The 21,708-nt window shown below is 36.8% G+C and overlaps 1 protein-coding gene across 4 annotated transcripts in view; it reads left to right on the forward strand.

Annotated features, from left to right (window-relative positions):
• The window catches only part of LOC139147082 (uncharacterized), a 78,297-nt gene that overhangs the window by 9,539 nt on the left and 47,050 nt on the right, over nucleotides 1-21,708 (forward strand). For all 4 annotated transcript variants that reach the window (XR_011555630.1, XR_011555631.1, XM_070717943.1 and 1 more), the window contains exons 2-19: nucleotides 966-1,019; nucleotides 5,803-5,958; nucleotides 6,681-6,769; nucleotides 6,969-7,016; nucleotides 7,346-7,465; nucleotides 8,870-8,928; nucleotides 9,314-9,402; nucleotides 9,818-11,024; nucleotides 11,258-11,501; nucleotides 13,840-13,996; nucleotides 14,712-14,900; nucleotides 15,271-15,405; nucleotides 15,794-15,895; nucleotides 16,401-16,445; nucleotides 17,304-17,495; nucleotides 18,877-19,005; nucleotides 20,234-20,354; nucleotides 21,047-21,183. Coding sequence is in view for 2 of the 4 variants with exons in the window: in XM_070717943.1 (XP_070574044.1) it covers nucleotides 993-1,019; nucleotides 5,803-5,958; nucleotides 6,681-6,769; nucleotides 6,969-7,016; nucleotides 7,346-7,465; nucleotides 8,870-8,928; nucleotides 9,314-9,402; nucleotides 9,818-11,024; nucleotides 11,258-11,501; nucleotides 13,840-13,996; nucleotides 14,712-14,900; nucleotides 15,271-15,405; nucleotides 15,794-15,895; nucleotides 16,401-16,445; nucleotides 17,304-17,495; nucleotides 18,877-19,005; nucleotides 20,234-20,354; nucleotides 21,047-21,183 (3,246 nt within the window). In the remaining 2 variants the exon portion in view is untranslated. The remainder of the gene's footprint in view (nucleotides 1-965; nucleotides 1,020-5,802; nucleotides 5,959-6,680; nucleotides 6,770-6,968; nucleotides 7,017-7,345; nucleotides 7,466-8,869; nucleotides 8,929-9,313; nucleotides 9,403-9,817; nucleotides 11,025-11,257; nucleotides 11,502-13,839; nucleotides 13,997-14,711; nucleotides 14,901-15,270; nucleotides 15,406-15,793; nucleotides 15,896-16,400; nucleotides 16,446-17,303; nucleotides 17,496-18,876; nucleotides 19,006-20,233; nucleotides 20,355-21,046; nucleotides 21,184-21,708) is intronic.

The following is a 21,708-nucleotide window of genomic DNA, read 5'->3' on the forward strand; positions in this document are numbered from 1 at the left end:
TATGTTGAAATCTCTCCATGTATCTGGTGTATGGGCAAAATGTAAACATTGGTTGCATGTTATGCATTTCAGTCTATGTCAAATGTTGTAAATGAAAAATCAAGAACAGCTTGCTGTTGCTGTTTGTTGTCAATACATACATCATATAAACTGCCTTGCAGATTGATTATCTTCAAAATTATCACAGAAGTAGAAAAGGAAAAGAAACTAATCAAATTGCTGTAACATATTCACCCTGAGTACCTGTAGACCATAATATTTAACTATTTTATCATTACATTCAGCTGTTTGTTATATCTTTATCACTCTCCATGGGCCAAAGTACACTTGAGGGCCAATGTCATCACTCTGTGCCAGTCTGTGTATGTCAGTCTGTCTGTATGTATGTCCATGTTTCATACAATTGTTGGCATGTTTTGATAAATATATTTCTATATTGCAAAATATAGCTACATTGTTTGGCGTGTACCAGGCCAGTACGGCATCGGCGCTACATAAGCATTCTTTTGACATACAAAATGATATGAATCAGTGCATGAGTAGAATAATGTAACAATCATTTTGGATACACAGTTTCATTTATTCTAAGAATAAGGCTTGGTTGGATTTTCGCACTTCCAAACTTTCATTTAGGGGAAGGGGGTGTTGAGGACAAATGCACTTAGTTTTGTTTACCGTGCGCATGTTTTAATTATCCACAGCCCGTAACATACATGTTTAACACAGTGTTTGTCAAGAAGTACATGTATTTAGTATCTGATTAAGTATTCTATCAGCTCTTAGAAAGTGCACAGTATATGTTGATTGTTGAATGTAATTTATTTCTTTTTGACATCTCAGATGAATGATTTCCTCTATGGAAGAGCAATTATATTAAAGTTTTGTATGTGTTTATAGTGACATATAAATAATAGAATGGAATCAAAATCAATTTATCAAATGCATGTTTTCTTGTTTATTCACAGTAGACAGTGTTAATCCCATGAAGAATAATGGCAGTGGACATTACTATTCTTAAGGTACTTGAATGTGATTTGCACAGTTTGCTGACATTTTATTGGCTTCTTTCCTTCAATGAAAAGTATCGCTTTACTGCACAGTACCTAGTGAAATCATCGTCGTAAACCACGCCCTCTTCGGCGAGTCTTATCACCCAACGCCGAAACGGCCGTGGTATCACTGGCCACGTTTAGCGTTCACGCATTGCTGCAAGGCTCTATGATAGTCGAGGGAAAAACCTACGAACCAATCAGATTGCCCGTTACAGAGCTGATCTTGGTGCTTACCACCACACAGCGTTCACTGTCGACGAAGAGCGCGCAATGTGTAAATGTTTAATGATTTTGGACTCAACCGCTCTATTCACACCAAAAAGACGCCATTGATAACTATTTTACAAGGAAAAGATGGGTTTCTCTGCACAAGGACCAGCGTTGGCAAGTCTGTATGCTACCAGGCATGGCAGGCCGTCGCCGCCATCGTGTTTCACGGGCGTTATATCGAAGGGTATCGCATAACTGGAGCAGCTGGCCCCACGCCTCGCTATGCACAGTGTCCGACCCAGACGTAGAACAACACCGCTGTGTAAAACCCGTTGGTCAAAACTATTGATCATAAATTTACTTTACCACAAGTTATGTATAAACGTTTATGTATCGATCTCTTCATTAAGGTTCACACTGAAAGCTTTCTTATCGTGCTGTGGGTATACATGGAGCTAGAAACGTATGAATGGTATATTGGGCCCTTTCATTCGAGCTGGTGCTCCGCGATACAAATCACAAATGTACGCTAGGCTCCCGATCGTCTCAACACTGCCGAAATCACAGATCTCGGGAAATTGCGTAGTTGTTCAAGTCCGATTATGTTTCATTAATTCATCACAAAAGTTACGCTTACAACGGAATCAAACCAAGAGAGCTGGTTTAGTTTGTTCCATGGATTTGCAGTTCAGCGGGGTACAAACACGTATAAGCTTATGCGTACACTCGCTCAGTGTGACCTGCAGGTGACAATTTTTGGACAGGGTATAGTGAATTTCGCCCAAAGCCGTTTCACAAATAACGAGCAGTACGAAATCTTATTACCATACCCTTCGAAACTTTATTGTGTTATCCTAAAACTGTTAACAGGACGGAAGTGGTATTGGGGGGGGGGGGGGGGGGGGTCAAAGTTGCCAAATTGTTGACTCCATAGTGAGTGCGTAGTAATCAGACGTCGTATTTGGAATGTGATTATAGGGGCTAAATATTGATATTTTGAAACTTCAAACCCTCGATTTTCAATTTCGATGTGTTGAGAAAACTGTTTGTAAAAATTTTGTGATAAATTAGTTACGTTCAACCCATGGACGACGCAACTATATTTCGACGTGTATGGTGCTTACATCGGATATGGGCTGTCTCTGTGTGTTGCTTTAGATCGTACGGTGTGTTAACTTCGCGAAGTTTTATAGCGCCCGAAATAGCTTCTACCGAAAAAAACTAACTATTCAAAACGGGACAGCAGCGTCACCTGACTTAATATGCGGTATCATGACTTGTAAAACGCTATCAATACGGAACAAAGGGAGTACAACGAACAGCATGTCTTTGAATGTCCGAACCGAGATCGTCCGAAAATAGTCACACTGAGTGTACGGGGACGACCTTGCAGTGGGACCGGGTAGGGTTCGTTGATGGCCGTAGTCTGTGTACCTATCGAAGCCATAGTATTCACATGGTGTCGCCGTTGCTCTCGATCATGACAGAAAAACAGTCAAAATTTGAAAGCTGTCGGATTTAATGCAACATATATCGGAAGAGGTGCAACAGAACCAGAGGATCTCAGGCCCTGAAAGCTCGATTGTGTACACACAGACAATGAGGAGCTTACGACCCGACATGACTTTGTAAAACGTATTCGTGATTGGCTAATTCTGATGATATGTTCTCATGAATAATTAATTAACCCCATTCATACTTCCGCAGTTTCCCGGCGTAATCTGCCAGAGCTTGATTTTTGCGTAGGTCAGTGGAGCGGAAATTATTGCTCTGGCCTGCGAGAATGAGTGAAACAAGCTGCCTTTACAATGCAAGGTTTAAATATTACTGTACTGTTCACTGGCCAGGTTTGGTCTCCATGCTGATATCAAGAAGGGAGTAATTTGTCTGTGATGAATGTGTGTTTGAACAAGCCATCACATTATTATCTGTCAGTGACCCTGAAAATAATTTCCGACAAAACTGCATTCACATCCGGGATTCACATGCATCTTTTTAATTGTCTTGTTCACTGTGTAATTACATTCCACGTTAGCTTGTATGGTTCACTGTGTAATTATATATACATACCACGTTAGCTTGTATGGTTCACAGTGTAATTACATACCATGTTAGCTTGTATGGTTCACTGTGTAATTACATACCATGTTAGCTTGTATTGTTCACTGTGTAATTACATACCATGTTAGCTTGTATGGTTCACTGTGTAATTACACACCACGTTAGCTTGTATGGTTCACAGTGTAATTACATACCACGTTAGCTTGTATGGTTCACAGTGTAATTACATACCACGTTAGCTTGTATGGTTCACTGTGTAATTACATACCATGTTAGCTTGTATGGTTCACTGTGTGATTACATACCATGTTAGCTTGTATGGTTCACTGTGTAATTACATACCATGTTAGCTTGTATGATTCACTGTGTAATTACATACCACGTTAGCTTGTATGGTTCACTGTGTAATTACATACCATGTTAGCTTGTATTGTTCACTGTGTAATTACATACCATGTTAGCTTGTATGGTTCACTGTGTAATTACATACCATGTTAGCTTGTATTGTTCACTGTGTAATTACATACCACGTTAGCTTGTATGGTTCACTGTGTAATTACATACCATGTTAGCTTGTATGGTTCACTGTGTAATTACATACCATGTTAGCTTGTCTTGTTCACTGTGTAATTACATACCAGGTTAGGAGAGTATATTTGGTCATTTAACTTGGTAAAATTACTTTTAGATAATAAAGAAACTATTAAAAGATATTAAAACAATGGGAAACTGGAGTTCCCTTGACAGCATCGTAAGGAAAATGACACGTTTTCCCAGTACAATCTTGATTCTTTGACCCTGCTCACCCCGTCACCTAAATAGAATAGTCTCACTCACATCAGCCATTGTTTATTTTCATTCGCAGCCACCATGTTTTCATACTTGAAACATGCTGTTTCTTTTGTTTGAAGCAATTATCCTTTCATTTGTGAAGACTTTTCCTGGTGACTATTACAATTTTAACTGCTATGTTGTTTTCACAAGATGTAGACAGTTTGCAACTGGAATATTGAGTTGCCTTTCCGTGTAGGCAATGCATTCCTGTTCACATTACTGTTGATCAGCAGCATACATGACGTCTTTGTTTCAAGTTTGGGGTTTTTTCGACGCTGAAATTTCACCAAAATGTCACTTCTGTATCCAGAGTTTGTTTAATCAATTTGTTTGGATGTGTAAGTCGATTTTGAAAGTGATATAACGATCGAGTGGTGTTGAAAAAAATCTTGCATAAAATTAGCATAAATTAAGCGTCCACGACAGATAATATGGGGTTGTTCGAGTATAAGCCCCTCCCCTAGCTTTACCGCTGTTCAGTGTTGCCGAACCAGGGGCTTATACTCGGAAGAGTATGGTAGTAGATTTTTGATCAGATTCAAACTCACAATGCTGTATGTACACTACCAGTGTTCTCCCCAGGATTTTTTTACAAGAGGGTGATGACGTGATGTGAAGCACAACAAGCGACAGCGTAAGCGGTCGTGGGGGGAGGTCAGGAGGGGGGTGTCCCCCCTCCTGCTGTTAGAGCTTTTGAAAAACAGAGATTAAAATGGTGTTATTTGGTGGTACTTGGGGAGTACCGTATTTTTTCAGATTTTTTTCGTATAAAAAACTCAAAGGAAAAGAAATCTGAGACAAGTGCTCCATAACTTTTATTCCAGTTCACTGATTTCAATGAAGATTACATTTTTTGAAAACAAAAACATAGCGACAAACATACATTTATTCAGTGATGTCAAAATTATCACCATAACACCTTAATATGTGTTCTCAGCCTGATACAGGTACACATCCGACCGAGCCTAAAAATAGGTCGTTTTGCTTCGGGAAGGAATACACAAGTGAAAGTCTAACCTCCTATAAAAACTTCAGAGTACTCTGCTGTCCTTGGTTACCCTCAAGCTCCTAGGCATGTTTACTCAGCTAAGTCGGTTACCTAATGCACGGTCCCTATGGAGGGACCGTGGCTAACGTTACGGCCTGTACCATGCAAATATGGCTGCCATCAATGAGTTGCACATGGGCTTATGATCTTGGATGACATCACAAACTCGCGAGATTTGCAAGATCAATGAGAATTACGTTTGCAGCCTGCAGGATCAATGCTCACGCTTGCATTTTGCTTGTAAATCACTGTCAACTTTTTTTCCCGGTACATTTTATTGTTTTATTTTTCAAAAAATAGATCTTTTTCATTTCTGGCAAGGGTGCGCTCGGAATTTACAAGAGGGCACCACGTCCCTGTTACCTTTAGGGAGAACACTGAGTACCAATCACCTAGTGAAGACATCACAGTCAAAACCACTCAATAAAGTTATAAAAGCTGCTGCCCCTTATTTGTTGTATGGTTTCATCATACATGTATTTCATTATGTCTAGCTAATTTGTACCAGCAGTTGCACCAGTATGAGCCGTCGTGTGTATTTGTCAACTTTCTAAAAAGTTTGGTTTCTCACTGATGGCTGTATCTTTTACTCACTAGAGCATCAATGCTGGATGTTTCTGGGCCAAGGAGAACCCTTCCCGTCACATGTCACTGGAAACCAGACAGTTCATTGACCTTTGTGAGCAGATAGATGACTATTGTAACTCTACTCAGCTGGCTACTGTCTGCATACATATACCAGAGAAGGGACAGGTAATGTGTCAACATAGTCACCAGAATTTTCTTCAAATAATTTCTATCATATATTGCTTTATTTCATTCTAATGGTCAGGACTTCGGCCAACAGCAACACCTTTTTTTCCATCGTTGAAAACTTTTAAAGTCTACTGGTAGATTATCTGTTGTCAAGAGTAAAATGGACACAATCGGTATGCTACATATTGTGATATTGACTCCAAGATCAACACCTCAGTAAGGTCCCCTACTTGAACTTGTTGTAGTGTAGGCAATAACATTGTTCTTGAAGAGGGTTAGAATAAGAGCTAAGAGTATGGTTTAATAATCTATCATAAGAATGCCCATCATTTTTGTCTATAATAGTTGTTCTTTACAAACATACAATAGTTTACGATTATGATGGTATCTCCAGAATACCGGTATGGTAACTTACAGTTAAGCCACGTAAGTTGTTCAATGAAAAAGGCAGACTTATGGTGCAGTATGTAGTTTGGAGATACCATATATGATGATGTTGCCGTAATGACAACAAGGGGAGAACCATTTGATTTCAAGGAGGGGGAAAGGAGGCCTTTTGGGGGGGATCGTCATAAGATGAAGGAGAAAAAATGATTTGATTCTGCAATGGCTTGAGATAAAAAAGTGGTTGTAACAGACAGAAATATCAGAAAAAAATGTTGCCAATGTACCCATTTCCTCGATCTCTTTAAACTCCCTTGAAATCAAATGGTTTTCAGATGTGTTTAGCAAGAAGACCACAAGATAGAAGATGGTACAGAGTTAGAGTGTTGAGTGTCATGCAAACAAGACAAGGACCTCATGTCAGGTAAGTACCGCCATATAAAGTGAATGGAAAGTATTCATTTACAGATAGTCATTTCAACTCATCAAGATACAACTCATGTTTACATTTGAGAGTAAGCTCTGATCATTGACTAGTATTCTATTCCATCTGATTTCGCTTGTACAATATATTGTGATGTTTTCATTTATTCATTTGTTCACCTATTCTTTCCTTTTTTCAGTTGTTTCATGGTAGATTTTGCAGAAACTATCATGGTACCCTCTGGCAGGTAATTCATTTTCACTATATTATCAGAATTCATCAAAATGTTCAGACATTCACAGGTGATTCCTATGTACAAGCTCTCTTGCATAAAGTATGAAAATCCTGTCATTTCATAATAATCCAATATTTAATATGCTGATCATGTTTGGTTGATATTACCTGCTACCATGATTTTCCAATATTATTAAGAACGCTGTCAGTACATATTCTGAATGTTTTTGATCTAAATTTTAGATTTTACGTGTAGAGTTCCATATTCACCTACATATTCCAAATAAACATTGATATTATGTACAGAAGGGACTGTCATGTCCTAATTCATATACTTCATAGGTTGAGAGAAATGCCCCCAAAGTTCCTGAAATTCCCTTCACAAGCAAAGAAGTATAGTTTGTTTGGTGTCAAACCATTGTCATTGATTACATCACCAGAAGACTTCAGTACCACCAAACGGTAAGTTATCATTACATATCCTCTTTCTATCTTCTTTAAAGTCCCTGTAGCTGTAACTCTTGAAATTTGTTGTCCTGAAAAAGGTTTTCTATTTTCTCTGTTTTTTTTTAAATTCTACAAATTTAAAGGACATAGTCCTTTACTACTGAAAAATTGGACAATTAAATCTGAATTTTAACCGTTATTTTGATTTTCTGCCATTTTTAGCTCATATTTGGTATGTTTGTAAATACCAAAAAGAGCTTATATGGTGAGTCGGAGGCATCTGTATGTGCGATGTCTGTATGTATGTACCGGTATGTATGTATGTATGTGCGGATGTATGTCCGTCCCACGCAAAAGCTCCCAAACCGCAACACTTACCATCTTAGTATTTGGTGTACAGGTAGACCCAGGGGTTGCAATGTGACGTTGTTCAAATGAACATGTCAGTGTCAAAAATATGAAAATGAGGGAGAAAAGGGGAAATCCTGCAAATGTGCAGGAGTGGTGGTAGTAACTGAAACAGCCTACACATCTGAATCAGAGCTTCTATGATCTCTAACCTATTTGTATGCAGTGTACCTATTATGTGTAGGAGTGGTGGCAGTAACTGAAACAGCTTATGAGTCATTTCCTGTCATTGTTCATGAACTGTTACATATTGGCAGACCTGCTCAAACTAAGAGGGACTGTGTTGAAACATTCCTCTGCTATGCATGTTGCTAAAGTTGACCTCCAGTACCTAAAGTTTCAGAACTTATTTACTTTTGTCATTCTTGGGTTTTTTGGTTTAAATATTTCTTGATGGACCAATTCAAACCAAATAAGAGCACACTGTCCTTGACAAATTTTAAACTCTGGTAATATTACAAAGAAAACAAAGCATATGATGTCCCAGTGGAAAATATTCAGCACTATGCATTATATTTTACTACTCTGTCATTTCTGTGAAGATTCTAATGCATATATGCATGATGTACAATGTTTTTGCTTTTTGCATGAGGGCACCATTTTATGTTTGGGCAAATGTTTATTATTTATCTTGCTCAAAATTGCACATGCAGTCCCAGTGAACAGTTTATTCTGCCTGTATAAACACCCCTCACTTGTTTTAGTTTTGAAGTATATAAAATCACAAAAATAATGCTAAAAGATATAGCTATTGGGCCTTTAACTTTATGAATTCCATCTTTGCTGCTGATAATAATCGGTTTGAACAAAAATATAAGTCAACACACATATCTCAACTGATATCTTCTATATTATGAATATATATTAGCATCAACTTGATGTAATACTTTAGTTTATAATGAGCAATCCATGGATTTGCTGAAGGTATTTTCACATGCAAAGTAAGATGTATGATAGATTTATTTTGAACCAAACAGATTTGATTATCAGTTTTACTGTACAAATTTTCAGACCATGTAAAAGATGGGACACAGCTGCCGATGAGTATATAGCCAATTTCATAGCCACAGGTAAGCTATAATGTGTCACAATTTCTAAGTTAATCTTTAATAATAATTGCTAAGTGAAGTTATCATATTTGCCTTCTGTAATGGTCACTGCTTCAATTCAGCTGTGTACCAGGTGGCCGCACAAATACACAACTTTTATTTGTGTCTCTGTTTTGCCCAATATTCCAAAGCTGATCTGCTCAGGAAAAACATAGTGCCCATAAAAAGTGTGTAAAATCTAAATTAGAAACAATAAAAAATTACTTGCCAAATTTTATAGCATTCCCCTAGGAGATGGGTATATCTGATAGTGATACAGTGTCTCTTTGTATGTCATCTACAAGATGAGTAGAAATGAAAATCTTATATATACCTTCTGCTGCACTTCTTTTGAATTTGTGAACAGAGGTAGATGGTGCAAAAGTTGATATATGTGATGTGGATGAAGAGGAAACTCGTCAAGTGATATTGTATGTTCACACAACTGATGGTTGGGTAAGTACTCTGTAGTGTATTGAAACCTTATTAGTAATCTTTGTTCTTAGCAAGAAGCTTTGTGCCAGTAGACATGTCTTTGTTTAAGTCATTCTTGCAATGATATCTACAGTATGTATGCCTATAAAAAGTATAATGTGCTATTTGATAGATTCTTTATTTATCTCATCATCAACATTAACATTGAAATTATTCATCTTATCATCAAAATGAAAACGGAAATTTTGTGTCATACCAGCTACCTAGTGTTATTCAAACTGAGATGGGGCAATTTTTCTCTCTTCACTATATTGATTTTTGGAAATGTAGTGCCATTTAAATGAGTATTGCCTTTTTAATTGACAGAGTATTGGAGATGACAAAAACACCTAACAACACAGATAATGACAACAAGTAAATGTTCATTATATTACAGATCAACATCAACAAAGATCTAGTAAGAGAGGAGTATGCAATCGGTATTGATGATATCATAGGTACCTTAGATCAATCTGTTTGTTCATCTGATCACTTGAATACCAAGCAACCATTAGACAAGAGATCTAAAACTTTGCTTCATTACATAGCATGTAGTGAGTCAACTTATGAAGACAAACCATTGGCTCCTTCCATAGCATCACCACAACAGCTAGATATATCATCGTATTCTCTGAACAGCCAGTGTAGTGAATATGATGATGAACTGCAGCAAAGAGGAAGCACACCAAAACAACAAGAGATTATGTCGTTACAAAGCTCAGAAGTTTTCGATGGAGACTTGAATTATGAACAGTTTAAAAGAAGTTGTGATTCCAGATTCAGTGGTGGAAGAGATGATATGTCAGTATTGGCAACAAATACAGAACATTCCCATCTGCAGGAAACTGGCAGAGATGACAGTGATTCAGCTAGCATGGATACTGCAGCAGTTACTGATCAACAACTGTCAGAGAATGAGAAGCCAAGTGGTATGCTAGCTGCAATGAAGCCAAGTGGTATGCTAGCTGCAATGAAGCCAAGTGGTATGCTAGCTGCAATGAAGCCAAGTGGTATGCTAGCTGCAATGAAGCCAAGTGGTATGCTAGCTGCAATGAAGCCAAGTGGTATGCTAGCTGCAATGAAGCCAAGTGGTATGCTAGCTGCAATGAAGCCAAGTGGTATGCTAGCTGCAATGAAGCCAAGTGGTATGCTAGCTGCAATGAAGCCAAGTGGTATGCTAGCTGCAAAGAAGCCGAGTGGTATGCTAGCTGCATTGAAGAAATCACTACAGCAAGCTCAGGATACCGTATTACCATTTGCAGTAGTGCCAGTGAAAAAACCTGAACTATGTACAATTGATGAACAGCCAGAGACATATGATTTCAAGATTTCTACAATGCAAGGTAGTCATGAAGACAATAGTCAAAGACATGGAGGGCAAGAGATTACCAACAAAACAGAGGCTGACTCTATGAAGGCGCTACGTTCCAAAATGCTGCATGCTGCAGAACCAATGGCAGTGCATTCTTCTTCAAGGAAATTTTTCATGCAGAGTTTGAATGATAGTGAAATGAAAGACACAGACTCAAAGGTAACTCTGGAGAAGATAGCGGAAGAAGTGACTGTGGACATGTCCCATGACAAAGAGACAAGAATGAAATCAGGTAGTATATCCTATTAGATAACCATACCGGGTATATAAGAGCAGCCAGCATAAGACTGGAACAAGGAGCTACGCAATCATTCTAGATTTTAAACAGTTCCATTTTTCCATTTCTTGAAATGTCCATCTTACTGTCTGCCAGGGACATGTCTGGCAACATAATGTTTTCTCAAACATTGGGCTACAAAAATTAGTAGTGTGGAACTTACACAATCACTGTCTTCTGAATTCCAGGAATACATTTGCAAGACAAGGAAACTGCTTTGATTGAAAAGAGGGGACAGCAACAAATTGTGAGATCAAGATTGCCATATCATGTCCAGGATAGCAGAAAACCAATTCATGGAATTAAAGATGACCATAGATTGATTAAAGAGAAAAGAGAGAGCAATGAAGAACAGTCATCAGGAAGGTCTCCATATCAACCAGATGATAGGATGTCAACAAAAGTACCATTGGCAAAACTTATAGGTCAAAGGTCAGATGTCATTTTCGTTTCTACATATATTTCCTTAGTCTCATTGTAGATTATTTCATTGGCTAGCCAACCCAACCGAATTATGTACCTTCACTACTGTGCAATATGTTGTTGACTTTAAGGTTTCCCAGATCATCATAGATGAATACTGAATTAAATGTAGCAGACAGAGAAAGATCCATTTAAACAGAAGTGATATGATATACGTAAAATATAATCCCAATAATTGAAAATTTTTTCGAATATCTGCATCTTTCCTTAATCAAAATTCAACATGTGTTAACATTTTTATCCATCCTATAAAAATGCTTATTGATGTGTCTGTGTGTGTATGTCATTATGCTTGTCTGCTTAGTTAACTCAGAAACAGTGGCACTTAACAGCTTGAAATTTGTGTATGTGTATTTTGGTCAAGGATGGAATTTCTAAGATTGTAATGTCATGGCTTCAAAATATGTAAATGAGCTCAGTAAATGCAGAAATGATAAACAATAATAAATGCCAAAAGTAACAATACTAGGCCTTTGAAATGTTGCAAAAAAGTCCTATTGGATTGCAGATGTAAGTCTCTTGGAACCAAATTGATCATCTGACTTATATGCAAATATGGGAAAAGTAAATGTAAAGTTTTGATAAAAAATCATGAACATACTGGTAGAAAGTATTACTTTAAGAATTTTGTGGAAAGTTTTCCGTTTGTGTGCAGGTTGTGGTTTCTTGAAACCAAGTTGGTCACATGACTAATATGCAAATAAGCAAAAAATTATGACCAAAAGTTCCCTTCTGTGCGACTTTAATACAGTTCTATTCAAATCTAAGTTGGTCAAATGACGTGTATTCCTGCATATGAGCAATATAAATGTGACAAGTGGTCAAAAATTGCAAATTCAAAAACTGCTGGCCCTACAACTTTGAAATTGGTAGGTATATTTCTAATTTCATGCAAATGTGAATGATAGTGTGCCTACCAAGTTGATAAGATTACTGTTATGCATATGAGCAAAATAAATCTTTAAAAATTGATCAAGAATTCTACACCCAAAAAGTTCCATTTCTTAGATTTTACAATGGTAGAGATTAAGAGGCATTTCAGTGTTTCCTCTGGCTAAAATTACCTGTTAGCCATTCTAGCTAATTGAGACCAAAATTGATTAGCCAGAACTAGCCATCCAAATTTACATGTATTCGTCATTTGTGATTTTAGACAACTGACAGTTGAATATTTAGTGACAGTCACATTCACAAATAATATACTCAGGTGAGTCCTATCAGCTGCTACAGAACTGTAGCAAAAAATGGTAGAACAAGTAAACAACAACTTTTATGGAACAAAGTGCTTTCTGTATTAACATTCACAACAAACTTTATTTTCTGAGTGCTTCACACTTATGTGACTTCTGTATCACAAGTATTGCATCATTATAACAGGGTAACTTAAAGATTTTCTCATTGAAAGATCCATTGCCTCTGCCTCATAGTCATCAAGTGCTTTCAGTTCTCCAATTACAGAGTTTAATATCTGTACCAACTGTTCACTCTGAGAAGGTGTACTGGTAATTTCATTTTGTACACTAGGTGTAAACAGTCGCCTCTTTCTATTGGTAGTCCAAACAGTAAATGCTTTAGTTTCAAAATCAAACTGCTCTATGGGCTAGCCTTCAATAGCTATTCTCATGAGTGTGTCAACGTTTTCCGTCTTAAGTCTATTTCTCAAGGATGTTTTTATCAAACTGAACTGACTCATATCAGCGGCTGTGGTGCATTCATGGCAAGTTGATGTCCTGCTGTTTTCTCATGTTTCGTGAAATTGGAATGTCTGATCGCCTACTGGACGTAAATCCTGTCTGGCTGCCTGACATGTCTCCAGAAAAAGTTATTCTTCTTATTATTAAACTATTCTTAATGTAGTTTCCTCTTTTTTTTCATAACTTGTCTTACCCTGCAACTCGACTGACAAGTTGTCACGGTGCAATTTCCTTTTCCGCGGACTTGAAGTTGTACTCGGACATGGCGTAAGTGCTGCGCGTTGTAGCACAAGGAAGCCAGGAAAAAGCAAACAAACAAGCATGCAAACAAACAAACAAATAAATAAATAAGCCAAAAAATAAACAAATATACAAAGAAGCATACAAATACATAATAAATAATAAACAAAAATACAGACAAACAAACAGAAACAAAGTGAAAGTTCATGTAATCACTGCCAATTAAAAGTGGTATTTTTGCAATATGCTTTCGGTAGAAAGGCAAGAAAATTTATATGATTATGTTGTAAGATGAAAATACAGAAATCTAAATATGATCAAAAAATCAAGCAATTGTTCATGTGTACTTCTAGAATCATGATGCAACTATCACCTGCCAGAACACCTGAGAGTGAACCAACAGCATCCAAGAATGTACAGTTATGCAGTAGTGTATTAGTCTATGGAGATCTCAAACCAAGACCCATCACTGGTATTGAAAAAGCCCCTTTTTGTGACCTTCTGAAACAGGTATTTATTATTTATCTATATATATTACATCATTACCCTGACAGGAAGTGTTAAATAATGTTAAATGTTTGTTTCACAAAATATTTTAATAGGGAGCAGAGCCATGGTGTGACTTGAATGGCAACAATGAAAGAGTGCTACTGTGTCAATTTTCAATTTTGATTCTGTGAATATGAGCTTTGTGTATTCACATAAAATGCAAATAGTTTCTCAATAGCTTGTTAATTAAATTTTTCAAATTTTTCATAGTTCTAGGTGTTAGGTTCTGTGAAAAATTGACTAGTATGGAACTGGATGTGCTGTACATGCATAGGAGAGATATATGAATGGTTTGCGATCCAAACTGGAGCAGAGTGTCATTAAAGGGACAGAGCCGGCAATTTTTGATGAATTTTGTATGATACAAGATACTACATATTGTTTGACATGTTGAAAGATACTGAATGAATGGGTGACCATGCATATAGACCCGGTTTTAGACAGATGAAATGAAACCATCGTGAAAATGAATTAATGGTCATGACTATTAATTCATTTTTGCGATGGTTTAGTTTATCATGTGTAAAACCAGGGTCGAATATATGCATTGTCACCCATTCATTCAGTATCTTTCGACATGTCAAACAATATAAGTAGTATCTCGCATCAAACAAAATTCATGAAAAATGGCTGACTTTGTCCCTTTAACTCTATTATTATCAATAATGTTTTCCAGCCATTAGAAGATTTAGGTTTTCCAGGACCAACTCTTGTGCAAGCATATGCATGGCCTACCATATTGAGAGGGAGAGACTTTGTTGGTATTTCATCCAAAAGTACAGGCAAAACACTGGCATATCTGCTGCCAATAATGACACAACTCTTACAAGCCAGTTCATATGTCTCACTACCTCCAGGAGAAGGGGTAAGTATTGTATGGTTAAATGTGTCGACCATTTATATCTACAATATATATAATACTGTATCAAATGCTGAAACACAAGAAAGTACAGGACATCATGCAGATGGTAGCAATAAAGATTTCGAACAGATTAAATAATTTCTAACACAAGAAGAAAGTAGATGAAATATATATCATCTCCAGTAAAAAGTTAATATTTACTCGTGATTTTTGGGCCATAAGAGTACATATCAAATCATCAAATATTTTCACTCTGAGATACAATGAAAGTTCAAGGTTGTATCAGCATATTGGCAGTCAATAATGGGATTAGATTCTGTGTCAAATCACAAAAAAAGATAAAGAAATTCTTACATTCAATATTTCTTTGCAGCCTCTAGCATTGGTACTGTCTCCATCATGGAAGCGAGCACAGTTCATATATGACAACTGCAGATTGTTTTTAGAAGACTGTAAGTCAACAAGACATCTTGTCATCTTTGGTGCTGGCTCTGAAGAAAGTCAAGTGGTAAGGGCTGCCTCTGCCTTCAATATTTTGTGAAATTTTAAACTTATGCTTTAGACAACATTGTATGAGTTTCTGCTACTAAATTAGAATGATTTTAAGTCTTCATAGCGGATCAATTCTGTAGGACTTTCTTGATAAGCAGGCAAGACAAAGAACTGTGTAATCAATACTTGAGAATAGAGACACATCATTATATTGTATTGGGTAGTCTAATAACAGGGTAACCTTTGTTGTAGTCACTTTACTTACTAGATAGTTCTATCTCCTGCAAAACTTCTACCATTAGGCTGGAAAGAAATCTATGTATATAATGCTGTATTATCATTAAAAGAGACGATGTAATATTTAGAGTGTAAATATCCCAGTTTTTACCACTTTGCTATTTCAGTACCCTCTTCTGAATGGTTGTGAAATATTAATTGCAACTCCTAGCTGTCTACTGCGAATGCTGGACAAAGGCTACACAAGTTTCAGAAGACTTTGTCATTTGGTAGGTAGACATTTTGTTCAGCTTTTCCAGCTATTCCCCCTTCTTTAAATACCCTTTGACCTTTAGAATTTGGTATATTGCTCTGGTAGTGGGCAGAGCTATACACTTTCATTAACAAGGTCAAAGTCAAAGATCATTGGACAAAATTTTGAAGTAGAAAAGTAAATGACCTCAAATTAAAGTAAAAATTCAAGTGGCTGTCATTTTATGTGTCAAAACATGTTGACTCATGCTGTAGACTTGCAAAGAACAGGAAATGTCTATCCCAGAGGCACTTTCTTACTCAAAGAAAGTGACACTATATTTCTGAACTTGATACTTCTATCAGTGTCACAAAAAAGCAAATAACAGCATATGAACTCTTACTGAATACATGTGTGAATTCATTGAGTACTTGACTTTTACATGAATTACATACAACCTCTTACACGATATGAGATTTACACAATCAGTTTATATTGCAGGTCTTTGATGATTTACACAATCAGTTTGAATTATATTGCAGGTCTTTGATGATGCTGATATTCTGGTTGATGGCTTCACTCACCAAGTAAGTTCTTGTAAATAAACCTATCCTTGAAGAGCTCTGATAACATCAAATTTCGACTACAATTTTAAAACATATGCAAATGATTTTCATTGGTGCAGAATGTATGAAAACTCTGTAGTTTATTGTAAAGTCTCTGAAAATCAACAGTAACGTTACATCTGGAAACTAGCAATATGGACTGATTAAAAAAGGATGCTTTGATTCCAATAATTTTATGTTTAACATTAACAGTCAATGCAAAGTTTCTGCTGCTCTTTGCCATTGCCAAACAAAATGCTGAATTGGCTGATATTCTGGGCACCATTTGCCTGATTGGCAAATTGTAATTGACTACCAGGGACAGCATATTTAGTGTGTATTGAATTATGCCGACGTCAGTTGTTTACATACTTCAGAATGAACTATGCATCAAAATGCAAATTTTTCATTAATGGAACCTCTGCGGCATCACTGTGTAAGACACCAATGACATCTGTCTACATTCCTTGTACAACATATATATTAATAGTATTCAATTAAAGAAGATAATTTTTCCCATTTCGTCTAGGGGTCTTGTCAAAAGTAATAGCCCTGTTTGGCCAAAGGAATCCCATAATTCCTTGGGATGCCAATTCTTTCATTGGGTACTGTACGTTGTGAGTTCAAACCCGATTGAAACCATCGTATTTTTATATTTGTGGTTTGCAACACTGGTGCACATTTTAATTGATAATGATATCCTAAGCTCCATTCATTTATCTTTAACCTTTCAACATATGGTTTTGAAAAAACTTATCCTTAGCACTACAAGTATATGATTCTTGTGAGCTGGGTATTTGAATGGCTGGGTCATTTAACACTGATTGGTGTCTTTGTTAGATCAAAGAAATAATGAAGCACTATGGCAAAGCACTGACTGATGACACACAGAGATGCTCACCAAGACAAGTCATCATTATGAGTACAGTATGGACAACTGGAGTGAAATCTCTGATCAATGCATACCTGGCTGATCCATTAATAGCAGTCACATCAAAGGTAGAAGGTGCAATCTGTGGTCAAGTCAAACAGGTGAGATGATTGTATCTAAGTGAAACTGATTATCAACAGCATGCCAGTCAGATTTTTAACAATATTCAATATATTTATTCAGTCTTCGTAGTGAAAATTTTTAGTCCCCATGGACACCATCTGGGGGACTTACAGGTTTGGTCAGGTCAGCGGTCTGTGCGTGCGTCCGTCCGTTCACGCAGATATCTCAGAGATGCCTGGAGTGATTTCATTCAAACTTGGTACAAGGATTACTTCATATATCATACATATGCACGTCAATTTGTTTTCTGATACGATCCAATATGGCCGCCAGGCGGCCATTTTGTTACGATTTTTTCAAGTACGGAGCCATAACTCAGGCACATCTCAACCGATTTTATTTAAAGTTGGTACAAGGACATTGACCTATATCATACATATACACTTCAATTTGTTTCACGATATAATCCAATATGGCCGCATGGCGGCCATTTTGTTACGATTTTTTCAAGTACGGAGCCATAACTCAGGCACATCTCAACCGATTTTATTCAAAGTTGGTACAAGGACATTAACCTATATCATACATATGCACTTCAATTTGTTTCACGATATAATCCAATATGGCCGCATGGCGGCCATTTTGTTACAATTTTTTCATGTACGGTGCCATAACTCAGGCACGTCTCAACCGATTTTATTAAAAGTTTGCACAAGGACATTGACCTATGTCATGCATATGCACGTCAATTTGTTTTACGATATGATCCAATATGGCTGCATGGCGGCCATTTTGTTACAATTTTTTCATGTACAGAGCCATAAATCAGGCACGTCTCAACCGATTTTATTAAAAGTTTGCACAAGGACATTGACCTATGTCATGCATATGCACGTCAATTTGTTTCATGATGTGATCCAATATGGCTGCATGGCGGCCATTTTGTTACAATTTTTTCATGTCCTTAGCCATAACTCTGGCAGGTCTAAACAAATTGTACTGCATCAAACTTTACCGGTGATGATCTGTCAGTGTTAGGATAGGATGCAAAAATGTTTGGCAGCATCCTGTTTATAAGTACTAATTGATTCATTTTAATGACCTTTTGTAATTAGTATGGCGGCTTACATTGGTTTCATGTTTTCACCACCGTGGAACTCATTTTTGACCATTAAGCCCCATCTGTATCGCAGTATTTTTCGTCACAGACCTAATTAACGAAGAGGACTTTTTCCTCTCAGACGACTTGTAATTAAAGTACAAGTGAGGACTGTGTCATTGTCAATGACTTGTCTATTATGTTTTAGGTTTTGAGAGCCAGTGCAATAACTGATAATCAGATTGATTATTTAAGTATTGGCATGAGTTCCAGCCAGATGGTAATTGAGAAGTTCTAATAGATGTTTTCTATTTCATTAGGTTGTGCGTGTGTGTCAATCAAGTCAAAGATACACAGAATTGTTAGATGAATTGGACTCTGCTTTGAAGCAGGTTGACAAGACTATCATTTTTACCAACAACAAATCTGATGCTCTGAGACTTCAGCAGGTAAGGTAGCAGACTTTTCTGGTCCCTGCCAAGACTAGCAAATTATACTGAACACATAATTAAAATTACTTGAATCCTTGACTTTTGGCCATCAACAGAAATTTCTGTTGGTAAGAATTTGCCAAGTTTATGCTAAAGATTTATATTTTTATTATTTACAAGTAAATTTCTAACTTTAAATCTTTGAAAGCTAACAACTGATGCGTATTCAAATGAAGTTTCAGATACCATGTAGTAAGCCTTCATTTGTGAACCAATTTAATTTTTTAGCTCATATTTGATTTTATATATAAATACCAAAAAGAGGTTATATGATTAGTTGGTGGCGTCTGTATGTCTGTATATTTGTGGGTATGTATGTGCGGATGTATGTCCGTCACACACAAAGGCTCCCATACCGCCAAAGCTACCGTCTCAGTATTTGGTGTACAGGTAGATGTAGGGGTTGAGATGTGAATTTGATCAAATGAACAGGTCAGTGTCAAAAATGTGCAAATGAGGTAAGAAAAAGTTAAATCCTGCAAATGTAGGAGTGGTGGCAGTGAACTGAATCAGCCCACACATCTGAATAAGAGGATTTTGACCTTTAACCTATTTGTATGCAGGGTACCTATTATGTTTGGGAGTGGTAGCAGTAACTGAAACAGCTAATTGGTCATTTCCTGTCATTGTTTATGAACTGTGACATATTAACAGATCTGCTGAAACTATGGATGTCTATTTTTGTAATTCCATGGTTGAAAGATTCTCTGCTATGCATGTTGCTAAAGTTGACCTTCAGTACCTAAAGTTTCAGACCTTATTTACTTTTGTCATTCTTAATTTTCTGGTTTAAATATTTCTTGTTGTTTTTCTGGTTGTACTGTGCAGAAATTGTCATAACATCAACATATAATTTTCCTGCACTGAACAGATAGAAATAACACTTATTGTTGATCTTTGGTATGTACCAATTCTGATCAAATTTGAGCAAAACCTTAAACACCGTAAACATACAATTTTATGAATGTAAAGTTTGGAACTGAAAAAGTGTACTTTCAACAATATGATAATTTATTTTATAAAACAAGTATCAATGATGGACAATACAAGTTTACAAAAAACACAATTTTGTAAAGTTTACTTTTCCACTGGCTAAAGAAGTTATGTTTGAGAAGAGAAAAACCTTCCGAGTGGAAAGTTTTGAATGACTCAGAAATTCTCTTTGTTTTTTCTTTCACACTGCTAGTTACTGAACAGTTACAGTCATTTCACATTGTTGGCTCACCATAGTCTGATGGAAATGCAGATAGAACGTGTCAGGATGGAATGGAGAACTAAACACAGAGATGATTCAAAACCAATCTTAGGTAACAATTTATCAAACATGATAGTAGTGTAACAAATGTTCAAATGCGTATGAACTGGTTGCCATGGCAACATCCCTGATGATTGAACACATAGGTATAGTTTTATCATGGAAATTTCTTGTGGAGTTGTCATCGCAAAACTTCATATATCTGCTGCACCTTACATCACTGACCAGTGTTTTTGTTAAGGCCGATACTCCGGTAAATGTTACCGGGGTTCCCCAGTCATTTTACCGGGGTTCCCCTTGGTATATCAATGCAATCAGATTAGGGGACAGCAGCAATGTTAACGGGGTTCCCAAATCATTTACCGATATTCCCAAACCTTAGCAAAAACACTGCTGACCAAAGGTCTCCTTCACTGTACATCACTGACCAAAGGTCTCCTTCACTGTACATCACTGACCAAAGGTCTCCTTCACTGTACATCACTGACCAAAGATCTTCTTCACTGTACATCACTGACCAAAGGTCTCCTTCACTGTACATCACTGACCAAAGGTCTCCTTCACTGTACATCACTGATCAAAGGTCTCCTTCACTGTACATCACTGACCAAAGGTCTCTACTGTACAACATTGACCAAAGGTAAAAAAGTTATCAGATATTTATGTTGCCTGTATAATGTTTGTGAACTGAATTCAGCAAATTCTTTATCAATGCTGTCATTTTTTTTCACTTTTATGAACCAGTGATGACAGATGACGTTGTCCAGGATCTGGACATAACAGATGCATCATGTGTTATTCATTATGACTTTCCATCCAGTAAACAAAAGTTTGGTAACAGGCTTGCTTGTATGGTTGACAACTACGGTCCACAGAATAAGGCAAGTTCAACAAAGTAAAAGATTCTGACTTGTTCAGCTGTGTAGTTACTTGGAATATTGTCCTTTGAACTTATGTATTGATTGATGTTTGTGCATTTGTACATGTGATCAACTTGTAATTGGTCCTCAGCCTTTTCCTGGACACGATTACACTGAAATTGTTCAATTTTACAGGTTAAATTTTCATGTCAAAAAATACACAAAATTACACAGCAAATTTCTTTCAAGTATGGAACAATTAAGGAGAGAATTCTATAGTGTACATATCTCATCGTAACATCATCAGAAAGGACCTCCAGTTTCTTGCACTGTTTCTTTTAATAGTTTATGTGAATATTCAAATGCATGAATTAAAATAACAAATATTCATGCAGTATGGCCTTACAATACACTGAGTTAAGCATACACTTTATATCACCATCTTACAACTTACAACTGATTGAGTGAACAGTTTAGATTTGGCATTGTAATCCCATCAGCCACATTACTTTACCTGCCTTTGCACATTCTCTTTTGTTCCCTGCC

This window comes from Ptychodera flava, chromosome 13, assembly GCF_041260155.1.
Source record: "Ptychodera flava strain L36383 chromosome 13, AS_Pfla_20210202, whole genome shotgun sequence".
Taxonomy (NCBI): Eukaryota; Metazoa; Hemichordata; class Enteropneusta; family Ptychoderidae; genus Ptychodera; species Ptychodera flava.